Raw genomic sequence first — 16965 nt, forward strand, 5'->3', positions numbered from 1 at the left:
GATTAGTCGAGATTAATCGGGATTAATCGGATCAGACTTTAATGTATGCTTTTCAGTTTTATACATACGCACACACATTTTTATATGTAATTTTCAATTTTATACATACACAAACATATTTTGGCCGGAAATTGGCTGGAATCTCGCTAGAAACCACTAGTTTTTGCTGTAACTCGCCGAAAATAGTTGATATGGGTCGGAATCTCGCCGGAAACCACTGATTTTGGTCGGAATCTCGCCGGAAACCACTGATTTTGGTCGGAATCTCGCCGAAAGTCGTCGATTTTGGCCGGATTTGACCGTTAACCGATTAATTGGCCGACTAGCCCAAAATTAATCAGTGAAGTGGGGACTAGCGATTAATCGGTGACTAGTCGGGATTTTTGCAACACTGCTTGTAATATAGATTTCGGTTTTTCAACTAACCCCAAAATATTTTAGCACTCACTCCTAGAATTTTTAAAATTAGTTAGAAAAGTTCAATCAGTTGCACATGAGGAACCAAGTGAAAAGAAAAAAACGAATATCAAATTCGATTAATTACTTAGGGTCAGTTGCGAAGCTTGGATGGGAACATCGGGGGGGGGGGGGGGGGTTCTCAAAATGCATCAAAAAATCGTAAACTAGGGGGCGAGCTTAAATTTTATGTCGAAAGCGGGTAAATTTACACGACGTATAAAAATTTTCCAGCGAAAAACAGATAAATTTACACTATCACGCAATAAAACAGGGATTGGGGCAACCCCGGCTCTCACCCTGCTTCGCTCATGCTTAAGTTATTCTTCTTTAAATAGTTATTGAACGATATATTACTTTTTTATGGTTTTGATTACTTCAAAAAAAAAACTCATTATAGCTATTAGTAAACGGCCCTGCGCATTCGCTGCGGGTTTTACGTCTGAAGTGTATAGTTAATTAAATAAACATATGTATATACACACTTAACTCCATGAACACGCGTTGTGGCGTTCCATAAGCTGTATACATTAATAAAATACAAAGTTGGCATTGCATACTGTCAAATATAAGAAAATAAGAAAAATAACCCATAATACATACACCTTTAAAACTAACATTTATCCTAAGCCTTCAAAAACTTCAGCCTCTAGTGACTTCAAAATGCCCATATGAACTCAATTCTGCATTCAAAAGATCATCTTCAAGCTTTACCTTGAGTCAAATCAATGCTCATTGTTGCTCAAATCGATGGTAGCGACAGAGACATCGTTCTTGCTCATCGATTCGTACGGTGAGATTGAGTCGTGGATCGAGATAATGTAACGGATTGAAGTAAAGAGAAAAACAAACACCAGTGGATAAAACTTAATCCTTATGAATACTATCCATATATCATATCCATGATATATTTTATTTTCTTCTAGTGTTAACTTATGTTGCATCCTTATCGAGATAACTGTCACCTTCCATATGCATTATTAAATTATTAAAAGTAGATAACGTGGGTAAATGAGAACCACAAAACTATGAATAGTAAACTTTTGTGTGTAAACTAAGTCTTTACCTTTTAGTATATATATAATTATAATAGAAGAAATTATTATTTAATAAGACCAGCCTGGCCTGAATCTTAAATTTACATGTCAGATTTGATGTCATGAGATATCCGAGCACATAAAACAACCTTAATTATAGATTTAACCACAACTTTACTAACGATTCAAAATATTATCATACATATATTAATTCTCTTACGTTCATTTATCATAAAAATTATCATAACATATCCAAATAACCCATTAACAACGACTTTTTGAGTCACAAATTCATACAAATACAATGAACAACTCTACACTAGTCATATCCTAACGTCACAACTATAATATCATCCCATATATATATATATATATACTCATGCCTTCTTAAGATTAGCAAGACAATCTCCAGTGACCCCTTGAATCCACTCATCAAAGGCTTTCACTTCCCGATCCTCGGTCTTCAAATCCGCAAAGCACGTGTTACACGTATCAACATTGGTTGCTATAGCACTAACATCCACATTCGCCTTTGCAAGATCGTTGTTACGTATGCTTTCAATGCTTGTCTTGACACCATCAAACGCGCTGTCTAAATTTTCCTGACACTGAGTTTAACATGTTTGTGTTGGTTTGGCTATCGTGGGGTCCGCTAGTCGTTTTTGAACTACGGCCTTGAACTCGTTGATTTTACGTTCGACCCCTTTAAGTTGTTTGCTTGCAACTTTAGACCCCTCGGTCTCGGACGAAGCTGCTTTATTTTGTACGCCTATTTCAGGTAATGAAAGTTCGAAAAGTTCAGAAAGGGAAAGAGATATTGGGGCTTCGGCCGCGAGCCCGCTCTTGAAATTTGGGGATGGAGATGGGGATGAGGAAGAGGTGACGTCGTGACACGACGAAAAGACGAAAAGGGCAAAAATGAAAAGGAAAGTTAATGTTTGCCTTGTAAGGACCATTGTCTCTAATCAATGGTTTGTTTTGGGGTTGTGATTTTGAGACAATGGTATGAATGTCAAGGGGTTCCTTAAAATGATTTTAAGGATTGTGGATTCTTATTTATAGATGATGTTTTCATAAATGGAAATGTTATGGTTAAGGTTGTGAGGTGGTGGTTCTTTTTATTTTACACCATAAAAATAAAAAATAAAAAGTAAAAAAAGTAAATACAAAAAGGTCCAAGTTTATTATGTGCATTCACTTTATTAGCTCGGGTGCAAATGAGCTGAGACACTTATGAGCTATTAAATTAGCTCGTGTATAGATCTTGATCAAGCCGAGTCTATAAGGGCCTGTTATTTTTATAATTTTTATAATATATGTTCAATAATTATTAATTAACATGATGTATAATGTTATGAAAAACAACTAAACATTATATATATCAATCAATCAATCAATCATACCCAGTAAAATCCCACCGACAGCAGAGCTATAGGTAGGGTCTGGGGAGGGTGGGATGTAGGCACACCGTACCTCTATCCAAAGGAATAAAGAGGTGGCTTCCAGAGAGACCCTCGGCTCTAAGAACATGTGTATGAAGCAAAAGAAGGAAATCAAAGTTTAACAGTTATATAAAAAACTACTACTAATTATAATAATATTAATAATAAGGTCACAGTTTAACCGCAATATAAAAGCTAATAATAATTATAATAATAATAATATATGTAAGGGAAATACCATTATGGTATGTGACCTAAATAAGTTAAGTCTAAGCCCTAAGGTATTCAATTCTCTCTAAAAATCCTTAACTTTAATTCTACTTCTCCACGAATTCCTATCCTCAACCATGTCCTCGGAGAGGTTTAGGTCTATCAAATCATGCCTAATCCTCTCATCCCAAGTCAATTTCGGTCGTCCTCTACCCCTCCTCCCCTCTATAGTAATGTTTTCTACGGATCTAACAGGATTCGTCGTCTGTCTTCTCTTTACATGTCCAAACCATCTCAATCTCCATTCTCTTATCTTGTCTGCTATGTTCGCCACCCCTAATCTCTCGCGAAGCACAACGTTTCTTATTCTGTCTAGCCTTGTGTGCCCACACATCCAACGTAGCATTCTCATTTCTGCTACCTCCATCTTCCGCACTTGTGCCTTCTTAATGGCCCAACAATCTGTTCCATATAGCATTGCAGGTCTAACTGCCACCCTATAGAATTTTCCCTTCAGATTAGTCGGGAAACTCTTGTCGCATAATATACCTGTGGCTGCTTTCCATCTACACCATCCTACCTGAACTCGGTGGGTCACATCACTGTCTAATTCCCCATCGCTCTGTACAAATGATCCTAAATACTTGAACTTCGTTACCTGCGGGACCACCTGCCCTTCAATTGTGATGTGTGCGTCTTCACTGTCGTTTATCTCACCAAAATCACAGTGTAGGTACTCCGTCTTAGATCGGCTAATCTTTAAACCTTTTGTCTCTAAGGTTGTTCGCCACTCCTCAAGCCTCATGTTTAGATCTTGTTTTTTCTCAGCAAGTAACACAATATCGTCTGCGAACATCATGCACCACGGGAGAGTCCCTTGAATCGACTTTGACAACTCATCCAAGACTACTGCAAAAAGAAACGGGCTCAACGCTGACCCCTGGTGAAGACCTACCTCTACAGGAAAGAAATCAGTATCCCCCACTGGCGCACGGACACTTGTTTCACTCCTGGTATACATATCCATAATTATCTCTATGTATTTCCTGGGCACTCTTCTACCCTCCAAGCACTCCCAGAGCACCTGTCGTGGCACACTGTCGTAGGCCTTTTCTAGGTCAATAAACACCATATGTAGATCACGCTTCTTCTCCCTATACTTTTCCATTAATCTTCTTATAAGGTGTATTGCCTCTGTGGTGGAACGCCCCGGCATGAAGCCAAATTGGTTGACCGTAACCTGAGTTTCTCGTCTAAGTCTAACCTCAATCACTCTTTCCCATAGCTTCATAGTATGACTTAGTAGTTTGATTCCTCGGTAGTTACCACAACATTGGGCGTCTCCTTTGTTACCACAACTAAACATTATATATTATATAATATATAATATATAAAATTATAATTGAAAAGAATAAAAATAATTATAAATATATAAACATTAATTAATAAATAGTAAATGGGGCGAGCTCGAGCGTGAAAACTACTCACAGCCTGAGTTTGAGCTCGGCTCGTTTGCACCGCTTTATTCCTTTTGTTATAACCATCCTTGATGCTCATTTCTTTGTTGTTGATGTGGGCTAGACCACATAATCTTTGAAGTCGTTGGGACTTTGGTGGCTTGATGACCCGATTGCTTCTTCCGATGCTCATGTAACCCATTTCGTGCGAATTGGGTTGGGTCTGGTGCCTTGTGTTCATAACATAAAAAAAATATTCTCAATTTGAAATGATATTGAAAGTCATGTAACATGTTAATTGTTTCTTATTTTTCCCAAACTAGAAATAAGGGTGTAAATAACCATATAAACCCGTTAGAATGCGTATTAAAGTTATAGCATAGAGAGTAGAGACCACTAGTATCACCCATATGCATATGTGCATCATAAATCATAATTATATAAGTTAAATTAATTGTGTATCGTGTTGGAATCAAACCCGAAACTTTCTGGTTATACTGAGCGATATCAAAATCACACCTATATTTAAACTACAAAACAGAACCGACTTGTGTTCATAGGTCTAACACAACACGAACCCGGAAATTTGACATGACCCGAACACGAAAATCGTGTCATACATGTGAACCGACCCGAACATGACTCATTTAACTCAAAGTTTTTTTAGACATCAATAGTTTAATTATACATTTACGACAAAAATTACAAATTTATTTAAAAGAATTACATTTTAGTTATAAAATCTTGTGCTACTTCTCTTTATATTTTGTTTAAATTTGGATATAACTATATAAGATACCAACCAATTTATTTTATTCAATAAAACAGTTTTCTTTTAAAAATAAAAACAACCACTAGCTTAATCTAGTAGTAAAAGTTTATGACGGAAATATTAGTTGTTCAAAGAAAAAGTTATACAGATTAGCCCACAAACATACCGGATTGATTCAAACCCAACCCGTTTATCTAAACATGTATACATGCCAGTGTTGCAAAAATCCCGACTATAAACTGATTAATCCCGATTAATCGCTGGTCTCCACTCTCCGCATCACTGATTAATTGTGGGCTAGTCGACCCATTAATCATAATAAATCGGACTTAGTCTGCGTTTTCTGACGAGATTCCGTTCAGAATCGGCAGTTACCGATGAGAGTGTATATATATAACTGAAAACTGCATATAAAATGTGTGTGCATAAAACTGAAAACTATACATTAAAGTCCGATCTGATTAATTCTGATCGGTCCCGATTAATCGCTAATTCTCACTTCGTTATCCGACTAACGATTAGCAATTTCTACAAAATACCAAACCCAAAACCGTAAACTTTGTCGTGGTAGAAATTCACACCCGGGTTCATTCGGTAGAGAGAATGGAATCATGGGTTCCATTGATGAAGATATTCATCAACTCTGTTACCCCTGAAACTGAAGCAGCTTTATGGCTTCAATCTTCATTTAATTCAAATTCATCTTCAATTAATAATATCTCATTTGCTTCGTTTTTAGCTCTTCTAATGCAACCCATTGAAGCCAATGTTATTAATACTTCATCTTCAATCCCATCTAAACAAAGGTAAAATACCCAATTCCAGTTTATTATTATTATTATTATTATTATTATTATTATTATTATTATTATTATTATTATTATTATGCTAGAAATTTTGTGTTTTTAGACTTATTATTATTACTATTTTGTATATTATGCTAGAAATTTTGTTTTTTTAGACAATACTTAAAATATAAATTCTGGCCTGTTTGAATATTTTATTAAACTGGTTTTGTTGTAAAGTTTATTAATTTTTAATCTCATCTAAACAAAGGTAAAAGTAAAACCCTCAATTTTGTTGTAAAGTTTATTAATTTTTGACACAGTAATTAATTTATGTGAATTGTTGGGGGGGGGGGGGGGGGGGGGTTGTAAGATTAAACTGGGTTTTAGTGTTTGGGTTATGATTATATTTTGTGAACCGTTTGCCAGGAAGTTCGGTTATTTAATAAACGAACATGAACAATTGTTCATTTATTTTAACGCACGTTGTTCGTTCATTTATGTTCGTGAACGCCCGTTTACGCTTGTTTGTGTACATTCGTTTATGTTTGCTCGTTATGTTCGTTTGTTTACGTCATTTATGTTTTTTTAAATTTAAATAAATACACAAGTAATTATATTTATACAAATATAAAGGGGCTCGTTTGTTGGTATTATGATGGATATTTTGAGTGAATCATGTATATTTAAAAACACTAATTTAGAATTGTGATGTATTAGACGTGTTCTTTTGTGTTCTTTAACGCTAACTTATGTTCGTTTATGTTTTGTCAATTAAGTTAGTTTGTGTTTGTTCTTTTGTTTTTTTAGGTTCGTGAATTGTTCGTTTAGGTTTTAAACGAACGAACATGAACAATTTTTTTTTACAGATTATATGTTTGTGCTCGTGTTCGGTTAAAGTTATATGAATGAACACGAACATGCCCCCGTTCGTGTTCGTTCGTTTTGTTTACAAGCCTAGTTACAGAGCCTCAATTTGAAGTTTCGAGCAATTTGGGATCAAAACTCACATTCAAACACCTTAAATTTCAGGTTTATGTGGCTGCAAACATTACCAAACACAGTTCAGGCTCGGATTCTATCGTTTCTTACTTACGAGCACACAAAGTTTAACAAACAAGACTTATCTAAACTTGCACGCGAACTACTGTTTAATGCTACCGAGGTCGATTTTTGGGTTAAAAGAGCTGCAAACCAACTTTTTGATATTGTGTCGGACTCCAACTTCAAATGGGTTACTTCCTTGAATCTTGATTCCGAAGAAGAAAAGTTCGAAGAGAAGTCGGAATCGGAAGCATGCCCGCGTGGCTTAACGTTAATGACTCGATTCCCATTCTTCCATGGCTTCCGGTTTCGGTAGACGATATGAATATGAACACGAGATTGCCAGACGTCACACGTGAAGACAAAGACGATGAAGATTTAAACGTTGAAGATATCGAAGATGTTAAAGATGTAAACCTTGAAACGAGTGGCACTCGACACGAGTTCGTTAATCTTGAAAGTCGTTTAATCGACAATGAAATAAAAGAGTCGGCTTTGCGGTTAAAGACGAGAATACTTAACATGGAATCGAGTCTAAAAGCTGCTGAGTTGGCGGATGAGATTCGGGTTCTTGTTTTCGAAAAGAAAAAAGATTCTTTAATGGTTTTAAGTTTGATCGAACCGTGGAATGCAGATGATGAAATCATTCCAATATTATTATCTCGTCTTTCGGAAGGTAACGAGGGCGATTTCGTAATTACGTCCAACGTCTTATGCTCGGTTTTGCTTCCGAAGTTTTTTGAACTCGAAAAACCGGCTTCGCGCGTGTTATTATTAGCGACAATCGACTACTGCAAGGTGCATAATAAGCCTGCAAAGTATGCATTATTAATCCCGTTAATCCTTCACAAAGATGGTATTAACAACTCGATATGTGACGTGCTTACACGGATTATTAAAGAATGTTTACACCCTGCTCATGTTTCCGCCGTCTGTCAGAAGCTGCTTTGTGAAGAAACTACAAACGGGAACGAATACATATGTCTACCATGTTATCAACATCTGGTTTCTAAATCACTGGTATGGACCGAATCTTTGTTTAATCTGTTTCAGATTATCTTGAACCATGATGTTCGGTTGACTCAAGATTCGGTCAACCGACTCGTGGTTCATGTTCGAGAATCGGCTGCACGGTTCTCAAAGTCGTTAAAGTTTGCAAATTTCTTGTTGTGTTTTGTTAGTAAATGTGGTCCTTTGTTAGGGATTCATAAGGTGGCATTATCTGAAGCTGTTGGGAACACTTCTAGTTTTTTGACGAAATCTATATTATCGAAACTCGATAGTATTGATTGATTTTGATTACAATTTTGAATTGTTAATGGCGAAAGCTAGGTTCCTGAAGTTATTGCAATATTTAGCGAGTCTCGCGTATTTTTAGTTTTATTTTTTTGTGCAATTTTACATACATCTTATTAATTTTATAACACCATATTTACGCTTGAGGTGCGCACATATGATGTATATATGTGTGAACCCTCGGGTGGGCAAAAGTGAAATTGCACTAATTTTGACGTTATTTTACTAATCTCGTGAAAATAACGTTAAAAGTGACGGACGGTTAATCAGGCATCATGTAGTGGCGTTGATAGCTGAAAGATAAGGGTACATGCACCGATCAGCCGGTGTCCCGATGATTGAGTGCTATGTGCCTTATGTCTAAGGCTTGATGCAAAACTACTATCGAGCCGGGGGTCTCGCCGGAAGCAGCCTCTCTATCCCTATGGGGTAGAGGTAAGGCTGCCTACTTCTTACCCTCCTCAGACCCTACCATAGCTTTGCTATTGGTGGGATATACTGAGTACGATGATGATGATGATGATATTTACGCTTTCGAAACACTAGACATATCATACATGCATAATTCATATATACCCTTAGAAAACACTTAAAACAAAACAAATGCACCCAATATAATCACATGAGATACAAAGACTGCTCCCGCTGAGACCCTCGGACCCAAGAACATTTTTGTAAATTTATTTTTTTCTTATACGTTTACAGGTTTCGAACAACCATACTAAAGTACTAATAACGAAAGTTGTAAGCGACAATTAGCATGCAAATAAAAAGTAAACAATGATTAGTAAACTATATTAGCTACAGATAGAACCAACAAACGGGCACGAAAAGGAAGCACTAACCCCTACACTAGTTTCTATTCATTCCCCTAAAAAGGGCTTTACGCTCCCGAATTATGTTATAGAGAGGTGCAAGTCTAGCAAATTTTGTTTAATCTGCTCGTCCCACGTCATTTTGGGTCTACTTCTGCTCACCCCTCCACAGTGAGGGTTTCCAACGGTTTAACTAGAGTCGTCATTTGTCTTCTCTTCACATGCCTAAGGCCACCCGTAGTGGGCGCAAGAGTTGGGCGATTTTGGGCGAGAACACCCCCCCCCCCCCCGACGATTTTAGGGGCAATAGGGGGGGGAGGGGGGGTTATCGTCTGCGATGTGTGTGTGTATATATTATTATTATATATGTTTGTGTGTGGTATATATATATTAGGCTACAACACCATTACACCCCAAAAACAAATTCATACCCTTTGCTGACTGGACGCCACATGGCGCAAAACAGTCATTTTGTAGCCCCTCCACTAAACATAGCCTAAACCATCTGAACAACCCCTCACCCCACCCACAAAAATAAATAAATAAATAAATAATAACAATAATAATAATCTTATGTGAGATACATGTCACTCCCAATTTCTCTTGGAAAACCTCATTTTTATTCGGTCCAACTTTTTGTGCCCACATATCCACCTCAGCATCCTCATCTCTACTACCTCCATCTTTCATGCTTGAGTTTTCTTGACGATCGAACGACATCCGTCTAAATTTTCCTTTACTATTTTGATGTGACCTTCATATTTTTTTTCTGTTTTGAAAGGGTGAAAATGTATTTAAGAAATTTTAAAGGATGCATATGTAATTATCTCTATATTCTTATACTAACTTGTTGAAAGTTACTGAATTTAAAACATGTTGGGCACTGAAAAACAAACGAAAACGCAGTGTTGCTGCAAATTTGATACAGTTTTGTTTAGATCACATGCATCAGAAGAATAAAATAGAATAATGTCACGCCCCAACACCAGGGCGCGTGACTTTGGTTGGATTTACACATTCACTTAACACAACGGAAGACTTCTAAATCATTTCATAAACATTTTACTGATATAAACTTTAGTAAGCTTTAAATTACTTTAGGTTAAATTAATACATAACATAAGCTAGCACATCACACACACTAGATTACATTTAAATCATTCACTAACTTATACATGTCACACATTAGTTATTAGTTAGCTTGACCCTTTATGCAGTATGCACACACCATAGCCATTGACTAGTCAAACTGACCTCTAACCAAGTCAATTAACCAGGATTATATATAGGGGTGGCAAATATGACCCATTGGGTTGAATGGGTTGTATTCAAATGTATATAATGGGTCACACTGGGTCAAACTAAAAAAAGAATTTGATTGAAACGGGTCAAAACGAGAAATTTCTCCAGTTTTTTTTTATTGGAACAAGAAAAACGGAGGAAACTTTTTAGTACTTTTACTTTTTTAGTTTTTTATTTATATTTCGAGTTATGATTTTTTAATTATTTTTTTTAATTTTTATTGAGGGGTTTTTGAAATGGGTCAAAATGGGTTTGAGATTTAGAAAACCCCTCGTTAAAATATTCAAAAAAATAAATAAATAAAAAAATAACTCGAAATATAAATTAAAAACAAAAAAAGTAAAAGTACTAAAATTTTCCTCCGTTTTTCTTGTTCCATTAAAAAAAACTCGAGTTTTGACCCGTTTCAATCATTTCCTTTTTTTAGTTGACCCATTGTCACCCATTATATACATTTTAATACAACCCAACGGGCCACATTTGCCACCCCTAGATACAGGTTTACAAGTTCACCTCTAAGATGAAATAAACATAACCATAGGCTGTTTAAACGAGCAACCTCAAAACACCCGTGACATATATAAAGCGAGCCTGTGTATATTGAAATATGCTGGCAACTTTCTATGTATTATATTCTCAAACAACAAACATAAACATGAAGTAAAGGAAACATGTTAAAAACAAAAAAAACGCACGAGTAGTATCAGTAAAAGTTTACACCAAGTAAAACACACACAGTAGGAGACCATTGACTTTTATTTGTTATTGTTTATCAGTGACCGTTGACCATCGTCTTCATGGACTCAAATCTCGGCCCTTTATCGTCAAACTTAGTAGACGAGTAAAGTTTCAGATAATCTTGAAACGTATATTGACTCGGGTACAACAGTTTCTTAGCTGGCGAGATCACAGCATCGCCAGCTGGATTATAAAAGGTAGCAATCGAAAGCCTGCTTCCGTCTTTATCGGTCATAACTCGGTGAAGGGCACTTTTGTAAATTCCATTGCTCAAAACCTCCACTTGATCACCTGTGTTAATAAATATAGTATTATTCTTTGAAGGCGGAATGTTGACCCATTGACCGTCTTTGAAAAACTCAAGGCCCGGGACTTTATCGTCCTGGAGCAGCAGGATGATGCCGCCTGCGTCCGTGTGTTCACGCAGACCTCTAACGAGTTCTGGGTGAGGGCATTTTGGGTATTTTGCCACTTTTGTTCCGACTGCAGGACCTTTGCTTCCTGTAAATGATTCTTTGATGTGTTCTTTTTGTAGACCGAGATTTTCGCACATGAGTTCGGAAAGCTTTTCTGCTACCTTTATTAGTTGATCAATATACTCATCCACTGTTTTACTGCATTAAATAAATAAATAAATTATTTGTTGAAATTATGTTATTTTTTTCGTTTAGGAATATTGGTTTTAAATAATCCAAATTATGTCCTATTGGCAAATAACAGTATACTAAAGTTGTATTTTTTACTAACGGAGTTAACGATCAGTTAGTCTCTGCTTACGTGGCATGCCTAGTTGTTAAATAACATCTATGTGGCAACATTACGTGGCAATAATCATCTGTTTCTTTTTAAGAAAATTGGTTTTAAATAATCCCAACTATACCCTGTTGGCAAATAACAGTCCCAACTAAAGGTGTATTTTTTTCCTTACGGTCTGCTAGGCGTGCCGCGTAAGCAACAGACTAACGGAGTTAACCATCCGTTAGTAATAATCATCTGTTTCTTTTTAAGAAAATTGGTTTTAAATATGCCCTGTTGGCAAATAACAGTTCCCAACTAAAGGTGTATTTTTTTCCAACGATCCGCTAGGCGTGCCACGTAAGCAACAGACTAACGGAGTTAACCATTCATTAGACCCGGACCATTGGAAAAAAATACACTTTGGTTGTGACAGCCACCAGCCAAGTGTGAAGTTGGGAATTGGGACTGTTATTTGCCAATAGAACATAATTGAGATTATTTAAAACCAATTTTCCTTTTGTTTATCAAGAAAACAATGGTGGATCTAGGAATTCAAAGCAGGTATTTGGTACTATAACATTGTTTTTGTCGTAAAGTCAGGTAACGTGTCAAAAAATGTAAAACTTTGTTTAGTTTGAAACGGGTCGGGTCAGATTGACCTAAATAACCTTTTTTCATCCGAAAGTTTTGATTTTTTATATAAATGGTTAGTGCGTCAAATATGAATGTTTATAGTATATTACCGTAATAATAATCTTGTTATTTGAAAAACAAATGTTTTTAAGAGAGGTTTTATGCATTAAAAATCAGTTTTTGTTTTCTCTCTTAATAAATAACCAGTCTTAATAAGTTTGAAGCGACCCGTTTAAGACAAACGGGCCAAGTATGAGAAATGATATTGCAGACTCACCGAAGCTCCTCAGAAAGATCAGCACACTCGTTGATCTTGTTATCCGGACGATGCCAGATAAAAAAAGTGGTTTCCCAGTCGGTATTAGTTAATTTATTTTTATCTTCAACGGTTTTTACTATCTCCGAGCTGTAAAACTTTGGCTTCATGTTGTTTTCATAATGCTTGTTCACTAAGTTCTTAACCTTGTCCATCAGTTCCTTATCAACTCCATGGTTTTCAATCTGCATATCATAAAATATCATCAAAATTCAAAACATAAAAAAACTCGCAGCTCGCTCGAGATTGGCTCGTTTGTAAACGAGTTGAGCTTGGGCCAAGGTAAGCTCGGCTTGTTGCCTCGCTTGTTAGGCCCATTTAGCTGGCTCGTTTAAATTAAAGCCCACATTTTAATATACGATAAATTTTATTTTCATAGATTCTGCATTATTTGTTTATTAAAAAAATTACTTTTTTCTTTTTATATGCTTCCATATGTGTAAAAACATAAATTCTTTTTTTAGCAAAATGAGCTAGCTCGAGCTTTTTACGAGCTGAGCTGGAGCTAAACATTTCAGCTCGTAAAGATAAACAAGTTAAGCCAGTTCCGCTCGGTTTGTAAACGAGCCAAGCCTAATGTCACTCGACTTGCCTGATAAGTCCAGATAGGACGGAACCAGTCGGCCCTAATCATAAACGGGACAGATTGGCTGGCCCTAGTGCAACACTGGGCCTCGAAACGTGACACACCAAGCTAGCTTGGCTTTTAGCTTGTTTACAGATAAAATTATTTTTTTGTTTCTATATGTATCCATGTGTTTAAAAATATAAAGTATTTAATGAAAGAGTTGGCTTGACGAGCCTGAGCCCGCTCGTGATAAACATTTTAGCCCGTCTAGATAAACTAACCCAACCTGATCTGGCTCGACTCGACTTGTTTACAGATTCAAAACTACTGATTTTGTTTTTATATTATTCTCTCACAGCGACTTCTTATTTATTAAGAACGCGATAAACAGATAAACACCGAAAACAAATATTACCTGAAAAAAACCCCATTTCTCACAAGCATCATGGAGAAGTGCCATTGTTTTGCTTCTATCTTCACCATCCAACTTGCTAAAATCTATCATAGGAATCTCCATTGTATTTCTTAATATTCTCAAAATATATATTTTTTTCTTTTTTGATGTATGTTTTGGTGGTGAGTTACTGGTTAGTTTAGTTAGGTATTTATAGGCACCCATAGGTGGAACAAACTATTTTTTTAATCAATAATTTAATCATTATAACTAAAAACTGCAACTGCAAGGAAAGGTATTTGCAGATTTACAATGACCTGAATGTTGGGCAGTATTTAATGCGTATTCGGTTCATAGTCTTCGCTATTCGGATCCGGATACATTTGACTTTTCGGTCAACTTGTTTAAGTTCGACGAAAACAAGATTAGATTTGAAGTTAAATATCCAACTTTTAGATTCAAAGATCTTTCGAGTTGACTTGTTATTATGGATGGTGTAATATGTACTTTGCGATAACCAATAATATGTTGATAACCACATGATATAATTGTACATATTGCTTTATATGTGACACACACATGGCGGTTATGCAATTGCGTTTGCCTTTGTTTCTCTCCCAGTCGAGCGGTGGGGTAGGGACCATCAATTAATCGAGATTAACAGGGATTAATCGTAGAGTTTTTGAAAAATTATATATAAAAGTTCACCTAAATACTTCAAAGTTCAAATGGTATAGATCAAGCATATATAATTAAACGTAAATATAAAAAATCTATGAGAAAAACCAATAACTGGTGTTAATGGGTTAAATTCAACGTCCGATTGCCTTTCGAAAAAAAAAACAATTATATTTTTTTAAATATTCGATTTGGCCTGACTAAGTCTGACCACTAACTAATGAGACTAATTAGCTAAAATTCATCGGCCTAGGGCGCCTAGCAATTAATCCCAAATTAGCCTGTGTCTAGGCTTTCTTATTATCTTTTACGTATTATGATGTATAACTGTATTATACGGTTTGTGAATGTTAAACATATTACTGGTTTTGAAACACACTGTTAAATTTGAGTGGATGACTTTATTTACTTTGATTGTTCCTTTGGTCTAGGTGCTATGCCAGTTGATTATTCTTGCCTTTAAATAGTAATATTTGTACATCAACTATGGTTATAAATTATAATATTATGGTTTGTTTATGTGGGAAATTGAACTTTTACTCATAATTGATAGTCCAGTTTCATCAGTTTTGCAGAAAACTGGGTGCGGTTTTGACCTATATTTTACTCATAAGACTCAACCATTTTTTTTTAATTTAAAAACATATATAATAGAGGTTTCATTTTCCAATGGGCTGTTTTAGATGATGTGATGTGACATATTATATTCTAGTTATCACTTTCAATCATGGTGTTTTTATGCAAATCTTGCTTAGATTTTAACTCACTAAAAAAGTAGTTGTTCTTGTCTTGATTTAATGTACTGATCTTGGTTTTTAAATATAGTTATAAATAGTTAAGTTGATTAGGGGTGTGTGGTGCGATTTTGAGCTAAAACCAAACCAAAAACTAAAACTTCGGGTTTTGGATTTTGAAGCCATTCGGTTTTGGTTTCGCTTTTTCGGTTTTCATTTTGGTTTCGGTTTTTTTAATTTTTTTCATTTTAGCTTGAAGATTTTAGGCTTGAAAAGAAAGTTTTGGTCCAAAAAAATGAATTTAGGTATAACAATTTAGTTAAATGTTAACTAATAGACTATTATACATTTGGCTAAAAGTATTTGAGTTACATATTTATTAAATTTTTATAAATTACTTAAAATAAAATAAAATAAAATCTAGAAATTCGGTGTGGCGAATAGATAACGTTTGACGCGTGTGGCACTTTATCATAACATTTTAAAGTTAAACAAGTAGAGTTCAAAATGAGTATTTATATCCCTATTTATAAGCCAATGGTTGTCATTAGATTATGTGTCATGGTAGGGCTTTCAAGAAGGTTGACTGACTAAGCTCTTAAATTGGTGTAATGGTTTTAATGAAACATTTAATTAAAAGAAAAAAAAAGAGAAAAAAAATGAAAATATTTGATTGGTTGGTTTGTAAGTGGCCCCGCCTCAATTGTGTCTACTGTCTATCACCCGCCAATGCCTTGGCATTTGGCACTCTACCCCTTTGGCGCTCTCTTTGGCTTTGTATGTAATGGTGTTCATCAAGTTATAGGATGATATGATATGGATCACATGGTGATAACGCCCCTTAGAGTCATCACAATACATGGTCTTAACAGTGGTTTGCAACATCAAAATCTGGCGAACATTCCAAGTAATTTTCAAATTGTGTGATTATCTTTTTTCTTGCCGTAATAAAATTTTATTTTGTTACCAATTTCTTTACTTTTTTTTTTAATCTAAGAAGAGATGTAGACAACTAAACATGGGGCGTTATATTCATATTAGGTATAAAATAAATGAAATGTTGTAATATTTTTTTTTTTATTTCACACCAAATAGGTTATTTGTATACCAAGCGTGCCTATACAGTCGTATAGAATGCAAGCCGTATGTGTGCAGAATTTCGTCATTTTACATAGGAGAGTGTCAGGTTTCTGAAGCTTATACAACTCGTATAGGGGCTATATGGCCCGTATAGACTGAAAAAGTTGTCATCATGTCCCCTCCAGACATTAGTCAGTCATGTGATGACTATATGACTCGTATAACTCCTATATGACTGTATAAAGTTGTTCAGAAACCAGAGGGGTGGTGTTAAAATATAAAGACTCTTTTCTTTAGGACAAAACATGCACATTTTAAATGGAATATCAAATCTTTTGTCGGAATGACTAGTCCTTATTGGTAATCTAGTCAATCAAAGTCCCCATACAAAAACATTAACTTTTTTTTAAGAATGCTTCTATTCCATATAGTTCGTAGTGGCCGTCGTGAAGCATTTTCTTTTCTATAGA

The 16965-nt window shown here is 35.5% G+C and overlaps 2 protein-coding genes across 2 annotated transcripts; one reads left to right on the plus strand and one right to left on the minus strand.

The window, feature by feature from the left end:
* Window positions 1-5967: 5967 nt before the first annotated feature.
* Window positions 5968-8534, plus strand: LOC143578048 (uncharacterized). The gene is made up of 3 exons (XM_077061725.1): window positions 5968-6180; window positions 7192-7463; window positions 7550-8534. The coding sequence occupies exons 1-3, from the start codon at window positions 5978-5980 to the stop codon at window positions 8494-8496; spliced, it is 1422 nt and encodes a 473-aa protein (XP_076917840.1). The 5' UTR covers window positions 5968-5977; the 3' UTR covers window positions 8497-8534.
* Window positions 8535-11342: 2808 nt separating this feature from the next.
* On the minus strand, window positions 11343-14474 carry LOC143578052 (1-aminocyclopropane-1-carboxylate oxidase 1-like). Its single transcript, XM_077061728.1, has 3 exons — window positions 14025-14474; window positions 13003-13226; window positions 11343-11968 (listed from the first exon to the last, which is right to left on the minus strand). Exons 1-3 carry the CDS (start codon window positions 14226-14228, stop codon window positions 11389-11391), a joined length of 1008 nt encoding a protein of 335 aa, XP_076917843.1. The 5' UTR covers window positions 14229-14474; the 3' UTR covers window positions 11343-11388.
* Window positions 14475-16965: the final 2491 nt, after the last annotated feature.

The sequence above is a fragment of the Bidens hawaiensis genome, unplaced genomic scaffold (assembly GCF_021521415.1).
Source record: "Bidens hawaiensis isolate Kalapana, Puna unplaced genomic scaffold, B.hawaiensis_p1.1 tig00029007_1, whole genome shotgun sequence".
Classification (NCBI taxonomy): Eukaryota; Viridiplantae; Streptophyta; class Magnoliopsida; order Asterales; family Asteraceae; genus Bidens; species Bidens hawaiensis.